Here is an 18,001-nt window from a genome sequence, read left to right as displayed (position 1 = left end):
GCGGCGGAGCGCCCGCGGGCAGCACCTGCTGGCGGCCCAGGCACCGGCCTTTGGCGGTGAGGGAGGAAGGGGCGGCGGGAGCGGCGGGAGGGCGTGGTCACGGCGACAGCGGGCTCCTCAGACCACTGAGTGGGGAGACTAGTCTGGCTGAGGAGATGGGGAGAGTCTCCACACCGAGGGGGAGAGGGCGACAGCGTGCGAGGGACCGAGAAGAGAGTAAGGGAGATGGCCCAGGTCAGGAAAGGCAGCCAGGTGACAGACAGCCTGACAGGCCGGTGAAGTCCAGGACCAGCCAGGTGATAGTCCAGGGGCAGCTTGCGGGTGGTGGGCAGCTTGAGTCACTCCCTCAGCAGAGGTGATCCTTCTGGAAGGCTTGGAGGCCACGTGGTCGGAAACGCCCCTAGACACGGCACACACACACACACACACACACACACACACACACAGGCTCCTCACTTTTCATTCTGTGCTAGTTATTGGTTCCAAGGCGCCTCTCTTTCCAAAGAAATCACACGCTGCCTAAGGACACGGCCCGATGGAGTCCTCGGGCGCAGGGACCTGCATGAGGGGGATGCTCACCTGTGTTTCTTATACAAGGACGATATTTGGGGTGACCCGTGTAATGGTGGACTGTTAATAGCAGGAGATGGAGTGAAGTTGTGGGTGCAGTTGCTGGGCATGGACGTGGGTCCACGGTGCGGGAGCGGGAGGGTGGCTGTGAGGGGACTGTGTGAGGAAGGCCGGGAGCCCCTTGGGGTGTCGCCCTTGCGTGAATGCAAAGCACAGCCGGTTGGTCTGTGGAGGTGGGGCTACGCAGGCGCCACATACGTGAGATGGTGAAAGCAATAAGTGAAATCCAGTACACCTTAGGGTTCCTTCTGGATTCTTCCTTTGCCTACCTCTGTTCTCCCTGTTGGTGTTACTAAGCAGTGGATTTGGGAATTGGGATTTGGGAGTCGGAGGCCTGGTTTTGATACCATTTTTTTTGTGCAAATGTATGATTACAGCCTCTGTCTATCAGCTCCCCCAATCTAATTAAAGGATTAGACTAGAAAGAGTTCTCAGATCAATCCGACCAGTTACAGATTTTGCACTTGAACAATAAACCAGGAATCCTCCCATTTGGGGATATGCAAAAAGACATCTGCTGTAGTTCTTTCTTCCCACCCGCCCACTCAATTTTAGTTTCATTGTCAATAATTAAGACTATTTCCTTACTCCCTCCTCTCCAACCCCCAACCCCCCACCCCCACTTTCCTAGTCACTTTTCCACATCATTTTACTTTCATGGCTAAATCATAGTTTAAATCTAGATCTCTGCCTTCTGAGTGCCAGCATTTCTGTTTTGAACTTACTGGTTTCACTTTATAAATTCATGATTGATAAACTCAAGAGGACCTTGGTGCTCCCCCCAATAATCATTCCCCTGGGTTATCCCCAGATTCCCTTGGATTATTAGTTCCTTCACTCTCCTTGATCACAATTTTATAATGACACCTCTCAACTCAACCTCTAGCAGCTTCTCTCCACATCCTCATGCTTGCTTCCTGGTTTATTAAGAAAACTAGAACAATTAGAGATGGTTTCCATGGGGCTCCACCACCACTCACATACTTTTTGTGCAACCATGCCCACTTCCTCTGCTATATCTCCTATTAATGTGTGTATGACCTTCCGCGAAGGTTTAGCTACTACCCCATTTCTCTTTCCCTTTATGGAATCATTCCTTGAAAGAGCACTCTCTGCTATCTCCAATTTTTCTCTTTTTCCTCTCTTGCACTTACTCCTAGAACCTTATCTTCATGCCATACTATCCAGATGGCTGCTCTAAGTTGTTGGTGTCCTCAACCTTGCAAAACCTAACAAGTCATTCAATACTTACCCTACCAGTAGATTTGTAACTATTTATTATGCGTTCTTTTGAAGCATGTTTTTCCCCCCTTGGTTTTCAGGAACAGTGGTTCTGTCAGAAAAGACTTTAGATCATGTCATCTCATCTCTGATGGGAACTCCAGTGGCTTCCATCTCCTCAGAGTACAAACTAAAGGGTTCACCTTCATCGAGGGGGCCTCCCTGACCTGCCTCCTTCCCTTGAAATCACTCACCTCCTCTTCTGCCACATTTGCTTTCTCTGCTTTAGCCTCTTGGGTCTTCCTATCATTTCTTGCCTATTTGGGCTCTTTGCTTCAAGAGCTTTTTTTAAAAAAGATTTATTTATTTATGCATACAGAACTGGGATACAAGCCAGAGGTACAGGGGTGGGATACAAGCTGGGATACAAGCCAGAGGTACAGGGGTGGTGAGAGCATTCACCAGGGACAGAGTGGGGAGCAGAACAGACAGATCAACGAAGTATACTGTTGAGGGGAGCAGCAGGCGGGTCAGGAGAGGTCTGCGGCGCCATGTGGATCACCTCCGGGGCAGGCGGAGATCGAACCCATGGGAAGTGGCTTTAGCTTCTTAGTGCTGTGCTTCAACCCGCTGAGCCACCAGGGAGGGCCTGCTTCAAGAGCTTTTATACTCGCTTTTCTCACTTGCTGAAATACCCTTCCCCAATATTTATTGATCCCCAACTTTAATTTTCATATCTGTACTGAAGACTCCCACTTATTAGGGTATCTTTGTATGTTTCCTGAATCTCTAACATCTGCCCCCATAATAATTCATATTATTTGTCCCCCTTATTTTGTTTTCCTTATTTTATTGTCTCTCTTCATGACTAGAATGTAAACTTTGTGAGGACAACAATTTTTATTTTTCTTTTTTGCTCACTACTGTATCCTCAGAACTTGGAAGAGAGCCTAAGCACATATTAAGCATGAAATATATTTGTGTTGAATTCATAGGCAGAGGGATAAATGAATAGATGAAGAGAAATACAGCTTTTCCTGTCTGGCTTGTCCTTGAAAGTACACATATATGTCACAGTACGAAAAGAGTTGAAAAGTAATTCTGTTGTCAGTTGTGGGAAGAGACTTCCTGTGCTCTTTTTAGCTTAGAGAGGATTATGTGATCCTTGATTCATCTAGCTGATTAAGACCTGCTGACCTAGGTAGGTAGGTTACCTAGGTAGGTAATCAGATTTATAAATCATAAAACAGTTCTTCCTTTCAAAAATTATTTCATTTTTACTTTGCTTAATTAACTACTTGATGACTTAAGAACTCTTGGTGAGTTAATTAATTCAGTGGAGGGAGGAATTCTTTTCTTCTTTTTTTCCCTTTATTCATTATACATTTAATGTAATATTTTTACATATATACATATATAGACACACATAAGATATGTGGCCTTGTGCTTAATACTTTGAGTAATATTTCAAAGAATTATATCTTTTCCTTTCTTTAGAAATTTAGACCGTACTTGATAGAACAGCTATACATGTGGTAGTTAGATAAAGACATAAAACAAATGACTAGTGCCAACTAAATAGTAAAGACAGTAAAAATAGCAAAGGCAGTAAGTTTAGAAGTGAAGTTTAGAAATGAAGACTGAACTGTTTTGAGAAAATTAATTGATTACATAGAGTGAGTTGCTTGGGGAACCTGTATAGCTTTCTAATAGCTGCTGAGATGGGTATTTTCAATCTGATTTCATTTTATTTTTTAACATATTTTGAAATTCAGGGATCCTCAATATACCACATTCAACAGTAATTATTATAGTTCAACAGTCATTACTATACTTCAGAAATAAATAGAAAGTTTAAGTATTGCCTATATATAGAACATTAACACTTGCAGTTAATACTTTATAATATGAAAGTTATATAATATAGCTAAGTGTAAGAGTTTGTCAAATGTGACTCAGATAGGAGTGCAACCAAGAGAAAATTTTGGCAAAATTTCTAAGTGTTGGTTATCGCACTTGCACGATGTGGAAATCTTTGGTTTAAAACAGGCTAAGATAGCTTTTGTTTGAGATAGTATTGTTTTGTGAGGCCATGTGTGGTGTTGAAGACTGTGGGCTCTGAAATTAGGCTACCTGAATTCAAATTCTGACTCTGCTCTTTGTTGATCGTAATTTTGGGCAATTTGATCTGAGTCTTTATTCTTATCTTTAAAATAAAAAAAAAACAATAATTCCTTAGAATTGTGAGGAAGAGATGAAATAATTCTTGTCAAAGTATTTATCATAACATCTTTACATAGTAAGATTTCAATATTAGTGATTACTACTGTGTTCCTACTTCTGTTCTCTGTGCTTCATTGAATAAATATTACAGAAATCTTCTGCCTTTCATGACATTTGAATTTAGATTTATCTACTTCTAATACTAATAACAAAAGGTAAACTTAAGGAATTGAGTGGTCTTTTGTGATTTGTGATCTATTAACTGCTTTTTCTAACTTTTTTATACAGATCTGGGTAGGGGAAATGTCCACGAGATATTATGCTGTGAAGGTAAAACTTCAGTTAGGTAGATAAATACAGTTGCTTAAATTTCCTAAAAAAGCAAATATGATTCATGATTATTTTTCCTTCTCTCATTTTTTGGCAGGAAATCCTTTTGTGCTGTTACTCATTTACACTTGTGCAAGACGTTAGAGTTTTCAAGGGCAGAATTTATCTCTAAACAGAAACATGGAAACTAAAATACATTTACTCTACCAGGTATTGTTTTAAAAAAAATTTCTAAAGATGTATTGAGTTCTTCTAGTGGTCATGTATTAAACTCTTATCCCAATAATCCATGTAGTATCAAGAGGTTAGAGACCATATGTAACTTACAGGAGAGGCTGTAGGTAATGTAATTAATGATATGGGAGTCTAGTCTAAAGGTAACATAAAGGACAGCAAGTTTAGTCTTCTTATCTGATTAAGGGGATGTACCTATCCATTGGCTAGTTTTGTGTTGAGTTAAAAAAAATCTGGACGTGGCCCTCCCTGGCGGCGCAGCGGGTTAAAGCACAGCACTAAGAAGCTAAAGCCACTTCATCATGAGTTTGATTCCCGCCTGTCCCGGAGGTGACCAAATGGTGGCAGACCTCTCCTGACCTGCCCACTGCTCCCCTCAGCAGTGTACTTCGTAGATCTGCCTGTTCTGCTCCCCCACTCTGTCTCTGGTGAAGCCTCTGGCCGCCCCTGAGCCTCTGGCCTGTACCCCAGTTCTGTATGCACAAATAAATAAATTTTAAAAAAAAATCTGGACGTGATAAGAAGACTTTTTTTCCCCCTAAAGGATATTATACGAGAGGAAAAGGACTTACTGAAATAGGAGGAGGGGGAGACAGACTTTCAGTAGTGAAAACTGTGATCATAAGATCAGCAAGCATCTCAAGAACTAGGCAAAAAAGGGATTTTATTTTATAGAGAGGAGTACATAAAGCTATGAAGAATTGGTAAAGTGGGATGAGGGTGTAATGATTAGGGAAGTATATTGGGGAGAATGCTTTACTGTGAGGAACCTGTGTTCTCTGTATTTACTGGAGGAATCTGTGTACTGGCTCTGCTGAGGGTGAGCCTGGAGCAAGGAATCTTTACAAAAGTTTGATTAAAAGCATTTTGTTCTGAGTAATCAGCGGAGATGACAATGTTAATCATTTATGGAGCAAAGAAAAGCAATTTGAGGGTGTTTGTATTTATGACTTTTGTCATAGGCAAACAACGGTGTCATCCATTTTAAGTCTTAACTAAATCATATAGGAACCAGGATTCTTTCTGTTAATCTATTTCCCAGAACCAAAAGGTTGAGGGGAATACTTTGATTTTCACTGTTTACCTCTAGTGAGGGTCACAAAGAAAAAAAGGGCAAAACTCAAATAAATCATAGGATCATAAATGAAAGAGGAGAAATTACCACAGACACAGCAGAAATCCAGAGGATACTTGGAAATTACTATGAACATTTATAAGCAAGCAAGTTCTGTAATTTAGATGAGACAAATTCTTAGAACTATACAATAATCCAAAACTGAATAAAGAAGGAATAGAAAATTTAAACCAATTACAAGAAGTGATAATTGGAACAGTAATCACAATGCTTCCCCAAAACAAAAGCCCAGGGCTAGTTGGTTTAAAGATAAACTAGTGTCTATCCTATAAAAATTTTTAAATTTTTCAAAAATTTGAGAAGTAAAACTGTAACAGGGTGGTCCCTAGGAAAAGGGGAAGTTCCAGGTTCCCTGCCCCACCCAGGAGGGTGGAGCTGAGCAGACAAAAAAGGAGAGAAGCAAAGGAGGAGAAGGAAGTGGGATGGAGACCAAGAAGGAGACCTGAGGAAGCCACATGGAGCAGCAAGCATGTGATGAAGAAACCGAGCTTGTTTCCTGACCCCAGACTGGTTAAGGCAGATGTGGATGAGATGCCTGTAGGGAGGTGACTATGGCAGTGTTTATACTGATTTTGATTTTGCTCTTTTCCTCCCAGATTTGTCTGGCCATTTCTGACCCTTTTCCATGGGTCCCGGCCAGAAGGTGCGTTAGGCTTGTGGCAGCTTTCAGGCCTTGCTTTGGGCCCATCCCTTTTGGGTGGACTTTTGCCCATGAGGGGATGGATAACTTCAGGTGTTTGATTTAGACATTACATTCTTTGTCTTCTGTATGGCGTACTCACTGTATTAACGTCCCTTTTCATTAAAGTTTTATATGTTTTGTGTTGGTGCGGCGGATGGCAGAACCCACTTAGAACAGGCAAAGTTTGGGGCTTCAGGGGTGCCCCTTTTTCCCTGTCCTGTAACAAAACTACAAAATACATTTTACAAAGCCATTATTATACTAATACTGAAACCAAAGACAAAAATAATAATAATAATAAATGAAACTACAGGCCAGTCTCCCTAACGAACACAAATGCAAAAATCCTCAATAAAATCTTAGCAAACTGAATCCAACATTACATCAAAAGTATTGGCCCTCCCTGGTGGCACAGTGGGTTAAAGCACATCACTAAGAAGCTAAAGCCACTTCCTCATGAGTTCAATTCCCGCCTGCCCTGGAGGTGACCACATGGTGCGGCAGACCTCTCCTGACCGCCCGCTACTCCCCTCAGCAGTGTACTTCCTCAATCTGTCTGCTCTGCTCCCCACTCTGTCTCTGGTGAAGCGCCTCGCCGCCCCTGAGCCTCTGTATGCACAAATAAATAAATCTTTAAAAAAAAAAAAGTATTATACACCATGACCAAGTGGGATTTATTCCAGGGACATAAGATGGTTCAACATCTGAAAATCAATTAATATAATTCAGTATATCAACAGAAAGAAAAAAAATATTATCATATCAATAGATGCTGAGAAAGCATTTGATAGAGATCAATGTCCATTTATGATAAAGGCCCTTTAAATGCTCAAGATAAAAGGTGTATACATAGTAAAAGCCATCTAGGACAATCTACAGCTAACATCATTTTTTTTTAAAAAGATTTATTTATCTATACAGAACTGAGGTACAGGCCAGAGATGCGGAGGGTGAGAGGATTCACCAGGAACAGAGTGGGTAGCAGACCAGGCAGATCGTCGAAGTACACTGCTGAGGGGAGCAGCGGGCGGGTCAGGAGAGGTCTGCCACGCCATGTGGGTCACCTCCGGGGCAGGTGGGGATCAAACTCATGCGGAAGTGGTTTAAGCTTCATAGTGCTGTGCTTTAACCCACTGCGCCACCATGGAGGGCCACTAACATCATTCTTAATGGTGAAGAACTGAATGCCTTCCCTTTGAGATTTTGAGCAATACAAAGATTCTACTCTTACCACAGCTTTTCAGTATATTACTGGGCATCCTAGCTAGAGCAATCAGGCAAGAGAAAAATATACAAGGAATCCAATAGGGGAAGAAGTAATACTGCCATTATTTGCAGATGATAATATATAGAGAGAACCTGAAAAAAGTTCATGGAAAAACTAATTAAAATGATTAACTAGTTTAGTAAAATAACATTTAGTGACAGATTTGACTCAGAGGTCATATTTGTATGTGCAAAGAGAATATGACTGACTGTGGCACTTGATTGCTCCTTAGGGAGAAGAAAATATTGAGTTATCCTGTGATGGTTCTAGTTCTATTCCAACCAAGTTACCATCAAAGAATATTGACAGCAAAAAATACATCAAACTTTCTAAAACAGTAGAAAAGAAATTTTCACCTCAACTTAAGTGTTGGAAGCCAGAACACAAAAAAATGTAAGTTAAACTCTGCATGTAGTTAGTGAATATACTTTTGCAAACCCAAAATAAAGCTCTTCTGAGAAGGAAAATAGACTGAAATGGAGTTAATAACTAGTTATAACTATATGAAGTTCTGTAAAAATCCTAATAGTAGGGGGTTCAGATATAATCCAGGTTGGTGAACACATCATCTAACAGGGAGGTGATAAACCCCAAGTCTGTGTGGACAGGACCCTACCAGACTTCACCCTACCTGTCCCTTCATCTAGCTGTTCATTTGTATCCTTTGTCATATCCTTTAATAAACTGGTCAACATTTAAGTGTCTTTTTCAAATTCTGTGAGCCACTTTAGCAAATTAAGCAAACCCAAGGACGGGTTGTAGAAATCTCCGATTGCCAGAAGCATAGGTGGCAGCCTGGCCTTAAAAGGCATCTGAGGTGAGTTTTGGGCATTCTTGTGTGACGAAGTTCTCAGCCTGTGGGATGTAACACTATCTCCAAATAGCTGATGCAAGAGTTAGTTTAATGGAGGAGACCTGGCTGATGTTGCCAGACTTGTTTGGTGGAGAATCCCCTTCCCTGCCAGTTAGGTGTCAGAAGCGTTGTGAGGGTGGCCGTAGTTGAGAGTAAAGGAGAAATACAGGAAGAGAACGGAGTTTTTGTTATTCTGTGTTATCAGTTGTATGTTTCCTCTTCCATTTCTGATTGTATTCTCTGAGTCCTCTTTTTTCTTAGTCCAGCTAAAATTTTTCAACTTTGTTTACGTTTTCAAAACACCATCTCCTAGTTTCATCAGTCTTTTCTATTGTCTTTTTTAGTGTTTATTTCTTCTCTGATATTTTTACTTTCTTCCTTCTGCTCCCTCTGACCTTAGTTTGTTCTTATTTTCCCTAACTTTTTGATGTATAAAGTTAGATTGTTTACTTGATCTTTTTTCTTTATGTAGTCATTTATCACTAAACTTCACTTTCAGATTTGCTTTTTGTTGCATCCAGTTAGTTTTGGTATATTTTCATTTTCATTTCTTTCCAGATACTTTTAAATTTCCCTATTGATTTTTTTCTTTGCCCCCTTGGTTGTTCAGAAGAATGTCACTTAATCTCCACATATTTGTGACTTTTCCAGTTTTTCCCTTGTAATTGATTTCTAGTTTAATACCATTGTGATCAGAAAAGATGCTTGATATGATTGCAATCTACTTACGTTTTTAAAGACTTGTTTTGTAGCCTAACAAATGATGTATCCTGGAGAATGTTTGTATGCTTGAGAAGAATGTGTATCTTCTGTTGTTGGATAGAAAGTTCTGTATGTATCTGTTCAGTTCATCTGTTCTACTGTCTTGTGTAAGTCTAATGTTTCCTTTTGATTTTCTAGCTGGATGATATTTCCGCTGTTAATAGTGGATATTAAAGTTTCCCTTACTGTTTTTATACTGTTGTCTTTACCTTCAGATCCATTAATATTTGCTTTATATATACTTGGTGCTGCTTCTATATTATGAGTGTATAAATATTTGCAATAGCTAAATTCTTTTGATTATTTCAGTCCTTTACCATTATGTCATGACTATTCTTATCTCTTATCACAGCCTTTGGCTTAAAAACATGTATTAAAATTTATAGCTGCTCATGCCCTTTTTGGTTTTCATTTGCATAGAGGTACGTTTTCTGTTTCTTCACTTTCAGCCTGTGTGCTTCCTGGTATAAACTTGAGTTTTGGTTGTTTTTTTTTTTTTTTTGCTTTTTATTGAGTAACATTGGTTTACAATGCTGCATAGGTTTCAGGTGTACAATTTCTCACTTCAGCAACTGTATATTTTATGTCACACCCACCAGCAAATATCTACCACTACCAAGCTATTTCCTCTCTCCCTTTTCCTTTCTGGTACCCACCACTTTTTTTTTTTTTATCAGAGTCTAAGTGTTTGCTTTTGTATCATTTGTTTGATCTCCCTTCACCCCCATATTCTAAAAGTGAATGGAATCATATAGTATTTGTCTTTCTTTGTAATTTCTTTGTGATTTATTTCACCTAGCATAATTCTCTCAAGTTCCCTTGTTGTTGCAAACAGCAAGATTTCATTGAGTTTTTTTTACAGCTCTCTCTCTCTTTAACAAAGCTGAAGGAGGTAGGGATTACATTGAATCTATGTGGAATTCCATCCACACTTTCTTAATCCATTCATCATTTGGTGGACATTGTTTCCATACTGTGGCTATTGTGAACAGTGTATGTTACACATCACACACCACCAAAGCACCCTCGTCTCCTATAGTCTATTGTGTACCCTCCCCACCTCTCTCCCTCTGGTAACCTTAATTCTACAGAGAAGCAGAAATTTAAAAAATCAATAGAGTAGTTTATGTATTGAAAAACACCCTGTAGAAACAACTATTAGAATATCTACACATGAAATAATTGATACTGGAGTTTTCTTCAAAATAAGGAATGGGAGTGGCAATAGAGTTAAGAATGAAATAGAACTATACAATTAAAGGTGGGTGATGGGGACTCTGGGGTTCTCAGCACAGTGTTCATATACTTTTATATATGTTTGAGAAGTTCCATAAATATGAAAAGAAAAAGGAAGAAAACAATTCAGGAATTATTCCAATTTTCTATGCAATTTAGGTATGAAACATCAATATTCCTATGTGAAGACGTACAATCCTCTGCAATTTCAGGAGGAAAAAAAGTCAGGAGAAAGAAAAATTTACAAGTACAACTGCATACTAAAAGACCAGAGGTAAATAAAGATATCAAAATAATTCTTTTGCCCTCAAGTGTTTTCCTTAGCTCTCAAACATTCCATTGTGTTTTAGTCCAGGTGTTGAAACACTAGTTTAAATGTTTCTTTTTGTATTTCTTCTCTTTCCTTTACTCTTTCTCCTCTACTCTGGCTTTGGAATGTCTTTCTCCAGTTAATTTGAGTTCTCTTCTGCCTGCATTCCAGAGTTGTTACAAATTTGGGGCTGTGTTAACTGAGTGCTGTGCCCTGAGATTTAGTGTAGATTTGAATTCTAAAGTTTGGGCAAAACAATGGCTATAACTGATCAAGAATAGTTCTCTCTCTACCCCTCCTCCTCTTCTTTCTCTCCCAAACTGGAGTTGAGAGAAAGACATATTTTACTCTGCATACTCCTTCTATTAGGGCATACATATTTTCCCCAGGCCCACTCTTGCTGAGAACATTACTTCAAGAGATCAGCTCCATGATCTCAGTACCAATACCTATCAATCTTGTATAGCTTGAGAGACTTCTGTCTATACCTTGCATGTTTTTGAAAGGCAAGACTGTAGGTTCTATGTAAAATTAAAGATACCTATAATTTTCATCTTCATTTTTTAATGTGGCATTTCAAAAAATTCTACCTTGCTGTTTGCCTCTTTTGAGTTATGTCTTGAATAGTGCACAGTGCTAAGTAGATATTTTTTCCAGTCATGAAAACAAAATTATATTATCTGAATAATTGTGTTGGTTCTTAATGATATTTGGCCACACAGTCAAAGCTTCTATATGTAACCTCTAGTCTGGTGGTCTTGTGTCCACTCTAGCATAGATTTGCTCTGCTTTACAAAATCCATTACTTTCATTATACAAAAATGTACCCCCTAGTAGAAGGAGTATGCAGAGTAAAATATGTCTTTCTTTCAACTCCAGTTTAGGAGAGAGAAGAAAAGAGGAGGAGGGGTAGAGAGATGAACTACTCTTGATCAGTTTTAGCCGTTGCCCCCATGAATTAGGAAATGACTGGTTACATACTTAATAAAAGGTTTTACAAAGGAATATTTTATATTTAGTTATATTATATATTTTAGCTAAATATTTTATATTTAGTTATATTAATTGGAATATAATTATCTTTTAATTAGACAGGAATGCTGGTTTACCATGGTGGTATCAGACACTGACATTCTTGCTTTTGCCTGTAGATTGCCCCTTCTTCTGTGAAGCCATCAAAGAGGAAGACGACTGTAAAAGAGCACGGTTTGTGCAAGTTGCCGAATATGTACAGTGGTCATAAGACTTCACCACCCCTGCGCTCATCTTACTTTACTCGGTATTTACACCCTTGTAGTTTATTACTTAAATGTTGGATTCAGATTTGGGGCTTTTCTTTCAAGAATCAACTATTCCTTTCAGATAAAGTATACTAAATGGTTTTTGCAAGCTAAGAGGCTATGTTCTTAGGCAAGATGGTGTGGTGACTTTGCATCCTGTATGTGGGATTGAAAGACTTAGAATTGAGTCCTGATTGACCTCCCATGCTGTAACTGTACAATTCACTTTATATTGTTGGGCCTCAGTTTCCACATCTGTACAAGAATCATATACTAAATGGAGCATTCTTATGATTTCAGTTATTTACAAGGTATGGGATGAGATGAATTTCCCTTTTGAGATGTTTTTACTGCCAATTTATGAAATCTGGGGTTCTTTGGCTGTTTAAAGACATTCTGTTTTGCCTTATTATAATAAATTTTTGTAAAATTTGCTGGACTTCAATTAAGAGTAGGAAAAATTGGATCATAGCCAAAGATAGTAGGTCATGGAGGATATTCTGGAGTATAGATATTTCCACAGGGAAATGTCTAAAAGAAGGTGGTAATTCTCGGGTAAAGAATATGTAATTCACTATCATTTGGACAGTTGTTTTGGAAAGGTTTATATAGAACACTACCTGGAGAATTTTAGCATATTCTTAGGGTTGCTAATATTTGAATGGGCTCTTTCTGTGTTTGTGTGTGTGTGTGTTTGGTTCTTTCTTTTTTTGTATGTTTAAATATTTTTTATATAATTTATTTATTTGCATATATTTTACATCACTGTTCACTTTTGTGCGGTGTTTGCTTTCTCCTCAGACATAGCCCCCACATTCACCGTGCACCATCCCACAGCCCCTTGATGCTTTCTAATGTCTGTTTCTACTACAGGAGAAGTGATGTACTTTATAACCTCTCCCAGACATTATATGAAGATGTACCAATAGGACATTTTTCCTCACAAGAATTAACTGGTAATTATTGGTTCTGGAATTTCTCTCAAAAATTTCCTTATTGTGTGCTTCCTAGGAGCTGTTTCGGTAGCTTGTGTCTCTTTCTTTACTCCTAAAGGTTTATGCTCTCAACTAATAGTACACAACATAGCAAATGCTGCTGGCTGTGAGTAAGTGGAGTAGATAGATTAATTCATAATTTTTTTGTATTGTTAAGATAAGCAAAATATAATATGCTTATTCTAGTTGAGTTTTTTCATTTTTGGAAAAAAGTCTGTTACACATAGTAAATGCATTTGTAAGCACTAGAATCACTGATACTCTAGAACTTAGTCCTTGGTATCTTAATATTAAGGTTTATATTTCCTTTCACTTCATGATATTGAGCTTTTTTTCTATCTTGGGGCAATCTTTGATGTTTATGGAGTTATTTGGTATAATATCTTCTCCACCCACCCATTTATTCAGATATAATTGGTGTATAGCATTTATGTGTAAGTTTACCATATACAGCATAATAACTTAACATGCATATTGTGAAATGATTCCCATTGTAAGTTTAATTAACACTTATTATCTCTATGAGATACAAAAAAGAAAAAGAAAAAAGTTTTCTTTTTCATGTGGCAAGGACTCTTAGAATCTACTACTTTTTTTTAGCAACTTTCAATTATCCCCATACAGCACTGTTAATTATACTCATCATGTTGACATTACATTCCCAGTAATTATTTATCTTAGGGTTGGAAATTTGTTCTTTTCTAACATCTTTATTCAATTCATCTATCCCTACCCATTGCCTCTGGTAACCACAAATCTGGCCCCTTATTCTATGAAGGTTTTTTTTTTTAAATGATTCTACATATAAATCAGATCATTTGTATTTAGCACCATTTATTAGCACCAGTTCCCTTTACATTTTGATCAGATCTTTATCCTGTTTCCTTTTGTGGCTATTCTAAACTTTCGTGACTATCTTCAAATCCTTAACCCTATCATCTAGTTCTTCAACTCTTAAAAGAGATGACTTTGCTTTTCATAGAGAATTAATAATGGCTGTTGGCAAGACTCTTCCTGAACTCCTTGCTTTTTCTAACTATAAATATACCTGGAAATAATGTCCAATCATTCCCTGTTGTCTCATTAAAAAAAAAAATTCCCGGCCCTCCCTGGTGGCGCAGCGGGTTAAAGCACAGCACTGAGAATCTAAAGCCACTTTCTCATGAGTTTGATTCCCGCCTGCCCCGGAGGTGACCACATGGCGTGGCAGACCCCTCCTGACCCGCCCGCTGCTCCCCTCAGCAATGTACTTCGTCGATCTGCCTGTTCTGTTCCCCCTCTGTCTCTGGTGAAGCCTCTCACTGCCCCTGAGCCTCTGGCCTGTACCCCAGCTCTGTATGCACAATAAAATAAAATTTAAAAAAAAAATTCCCCTTCATGGGACTATTCCCTTCACTTTTCATTGTCTTTGATTCAACATTCTTTTACTTCCTCAGATACTATGTTGTGTCAATTTTATAATCTTTGTTTCTCAGAGAAATTTATTGAGAGTTCATCATTAATTACTCTTTACTTTTTATTTCATTAAAATCTGTTTCCATCTCAAAAACTACTACAATTCCTATTATGAAAGTCACTAGTATTAATTTTTTAGTCTTTCTTGGATTTAGCACTGCTATCTGCTGCCTCTTTTTCCTTAAACCGAGTGTCAATATTTTTGAGAAACTGTTTGGAATGAGATACCAGGACTAGAAAAATGAAAAATTCTGCTCCTTAGGAACTGACAGTTTAGTAAGGGATATTATGGCAAGCAATCATAATAACAAGAGTGTTAGCTGATATACATGCCAAATGATACAAGAGCACAGAAGAATTTATGTTCCTAGGAAAGATGAGAAGTCTTTGACTATTTGAGCCTTGCATGATTTTTCTGGAACTTTCTGAGGATTCTTTAGGGGACTCATATACTTAGAGGTGTCACTGGCTCCAGATACACCTAAATCAGTTCACAAGATTGATTTTTTTTTTTAAAGATTTATTTATTTGTGCATACAGAACTGGGGTATAGGCCAGAGGTTCAGGAGCGGCAAGAGGCTTCACCAGAGACAGAGTGGGGAACAGAACAGGCAGATCGACGAAGTACACTGCTGAGGGGAGCAGCGGGCGGGTCAGGAGAGGTCTGCCACGCCATGTGGTCCCTTCCGGGGCAGGCGGGAATCGAACTCATGCGGAAGCAGCTTTAGATTCTCAGTGCTGTGCTTTAACCCGCTACGCCACCACGGAGGGCCCACAAGATTGATTTTAAAGCAGCAAATTGGAACAAAAATGTTTCTCTTCTTTAATTTTTTAATGACCATTCCTTTTATTTTATTGAGAGTAGGTAGAGGAATTAGGAATGATTCTGTTGAATTTATTGTTCTGTTATGTGTGTTTAGCACTTCAGAAAGCCTGTAAAATTTTTAGTAAAATTCGAAGAGGTAAAGTTTATGTAAATGACCTGCCAATGATCCTTCACACCTTGAAGATTTCTCTGAGTGATTCAGAAATGCTAAAGGCACTAACAACTATTGATATTGATGGTAAGTTTTATATTTTCCCCGTAAGTTTAGGGTCTATAGAACATGGGTGTAAATTGTATGTTGAACAGATTAATTACAAATGATAGGAAAACTAAACTTATTATAAGAACTTTTTCTGCTTATTTATAATAATGATATTTAAAAATTGGGCCTTAGTTACAAAATTGGATTGACTGATCAGTGGATTGGATTATGACATACTCCAGACGATAATGACATTTGTTATTTTTAGACTTTATATTTTTGCTAATTGCATGAGTATGAAATGGTATAGGATAGGGTAACTTTTCTGAAACAAGGCAAAAAATTTGAATTATAAAAGGATAGATTAGTTTATTTGACATATTTGATAGCATTACAATTAAGAACTATTATTTATCAAAAAATGCTTTAAAGTAGAAAGACAAGTTACAAACTTGGAGGTATTTTACAATTCCTAATTGACAAGGATTAATTTTTACAATGTTTGAAGAACTCAATAACAGGCAACAGAAATGAAAAATGAGCAAGACACATTGACAAATATTTCACATAAAAGACTATATATACAGATAGCTAATAATCATATAAAATATGGCATACTTTTAAAGTCTGGATTTCCAGCTCTAGTTGCTATCAGAGATCATCTGTACATTAGCATGAAAAAAAACCACTCCATATGTTTCAACTCTCATTCAAGCTAAACAGAAAAATTTTATTGAAAATTTTTTTTAAGAAGTAAGCATTATTTTTTATATGAAAAATGAGTTGTTTTGGGGGTAGGGATGGTTTAAGCGCAATGCAGTACTTTGTGCATTTGTCTTAATGCAGTGGAGGGGTAGGCAGACAGGCAGAATGGCCCTGAGGAGATGTAGGAAATTCTGTGAGGCAGAGCTTTCATTTGAATATCAGCTGTGTCGTAATCTTCCCCCCCAATCATTAGGATAGAGGATTTTTCTAGATGAAATAGTCCTGTCCTTTTAAGGTAAAATGAGGTGTTTGTAAGATTAGCATGTTACCTGTATCTTTTGTACCTGATTACAAATATGCATATTAGAGCCTTGAGCAAAGAGTGCTGTGCTATTGCTATTCCTAGTCTGTATCAGCCTTTATTCCTGCTTTATTACACAATTACAATACACAAATATTTTTCTGGTAATTTTATCTTTACATTCTATGTTTAATATTGACTGCTCTTGTGTGTAGACTATGGCATTTTTTATAGGTTAATTCTGTTCATATTATAAAATTGCATTTTAGTCTTATTAGGGGGTTTGCTGATAAATTTGCTGATGGAGATGTTTTTTCCCTTCTGTTTCTCCTTTTAGCTAATGGAATACTGTATTTTACAGATTTCCTTAAGGCAGTGAATGATGTTTCTTATTTGTTCTCTCAGGATCCAGGTAAAAAGCTCTTTAAAACTATAGTATGATTTTGATAGTAGCTGATTTATATGAATTTGATTTTCTTCCCAGAATTTTTTAACTCCTTTTCCCTCTAGTAGTCTAGGTTCAGAAAAATTACACATGACTGATTTCATAAAAGTAATTTGAAAATCTGGATTACTGTCATGACAGGTTACTTTTCTGTTGCCAATCTCCACTTTTTCCTGTGCACAACTGTGAAATTTACTTTCTTAAAACATGATTTTTGTCATCATGTTGTCCTCCCTCAAAATATAGCTGCTCCTCATATTATCAAAAGAATCTGGCTTGAACTCTTAGCTTGGTGGTCATAATTTTCTTGCAATTATTCATAAGTTTGCTTGCCATTCCTCCTTCTTTCTCCATGTAATATTTTCTAGGTAAGAGCCCCATGTTCCAGTAAATTCCCACACATGCCAACCTTACTCTTACTTTTATACCTTTGTTCATGTCAGGTTCCCTCCTTCTCCCCTTAAAAAGTCCCACATTTGGTTTGTATCTGTCTTTAACAATACATTTTTTTTTTCAAGATAACTGTATTTCTTCCTAAAATTTTCAGACACAGATGGGTCTCCTAATAGCCATATAAATTGTAAAGTAAGTGATCGTAAGGATTCTTCATGCTAATGAGAGAATAGTGCTTCTAAAAGTTGAGGTCTCTGTTGTTCATGATCTAATTTTAGCAGTTCCTTAGATTTTTTATTAAGTAAGATCAAATTTACATTTATTTATGGTCAGCTAGATCTTACTTTCTTAGAAGCAAGTATTTGTGAATATAATATCTTCACATTCCTAGGTAATGAAGCAAGAGACAAGAAAGACTTTAATATTGGGTTATTCACTTGCATAACAAATGTTACTGAATGCCTCTCATACACAGCAATACATGATATAAATAAGCTTGTCTTGCCTTCCCTTTTT

General features: G+C 37.7%; 1 protein-coding gene across 1 annotated transcript in view; it reads left to right on the top strand.

Moving 5' to 3' along the window:
- Positions 1 to 4,555: 4,555 nt before the first annotated feature.
- EFCAB13 (EF-hand calcium binding domain 13) overlaps positions 4,556 to 18,001 on the top strand; it is a 49,670-nt gene continuing 36,224 nt past the window's right edge. Inside the window, exons 1-5 of the mRNA XM_004684046.2 lie at positions 4,556 to 4,614; positions 7,955 to 8,115; positions 10,733 to 10,847; positions 12,035 to 12,162; positions 13,037 to 13,119. Of these exons, the coding sequence (XP_004684103.1) occupies positions 4,585 to 4,614; positions 7,955 to 8,115; positions 10,733 to 10,847; positions 12,035 to 12,162; positions 13,037 to 13,119 (517 nt within the window). The 5' untranslated portion in view covers positions 4,556 to 4,584. The remainder of the gene's footprint in view (positions 4,615 to 7,954; positions 8,116 to 10,732; positions 10,848 to 12,034; positions 12,163 to 13,036; positions 13,120 to 18,001) is intronic.

The sequence above is a fragment of the Condylura cristata genome, unplaced genomic scaffold, assembly GCF_000260355.1.
Source record: "Condylura cristata isolate star-nosed mole 26May11 unplaced genomic scaffold, ConCri1.0 scaffold00017, whole genome shotgun sequence".
In the NCBI taxonomy this organism is placed as follows: domain Eukaryota; kingdom Metazoa; phylum Chordata; class Mammalia; order Eulipotyphla; family Talpidae; genus Condylura; species Condylura cristata.
The sequence above is the reverse complement of the archived record's forward strand: the minus strand, read 5'-3'. Positions and strand labels throughout refer to the sequence as shown.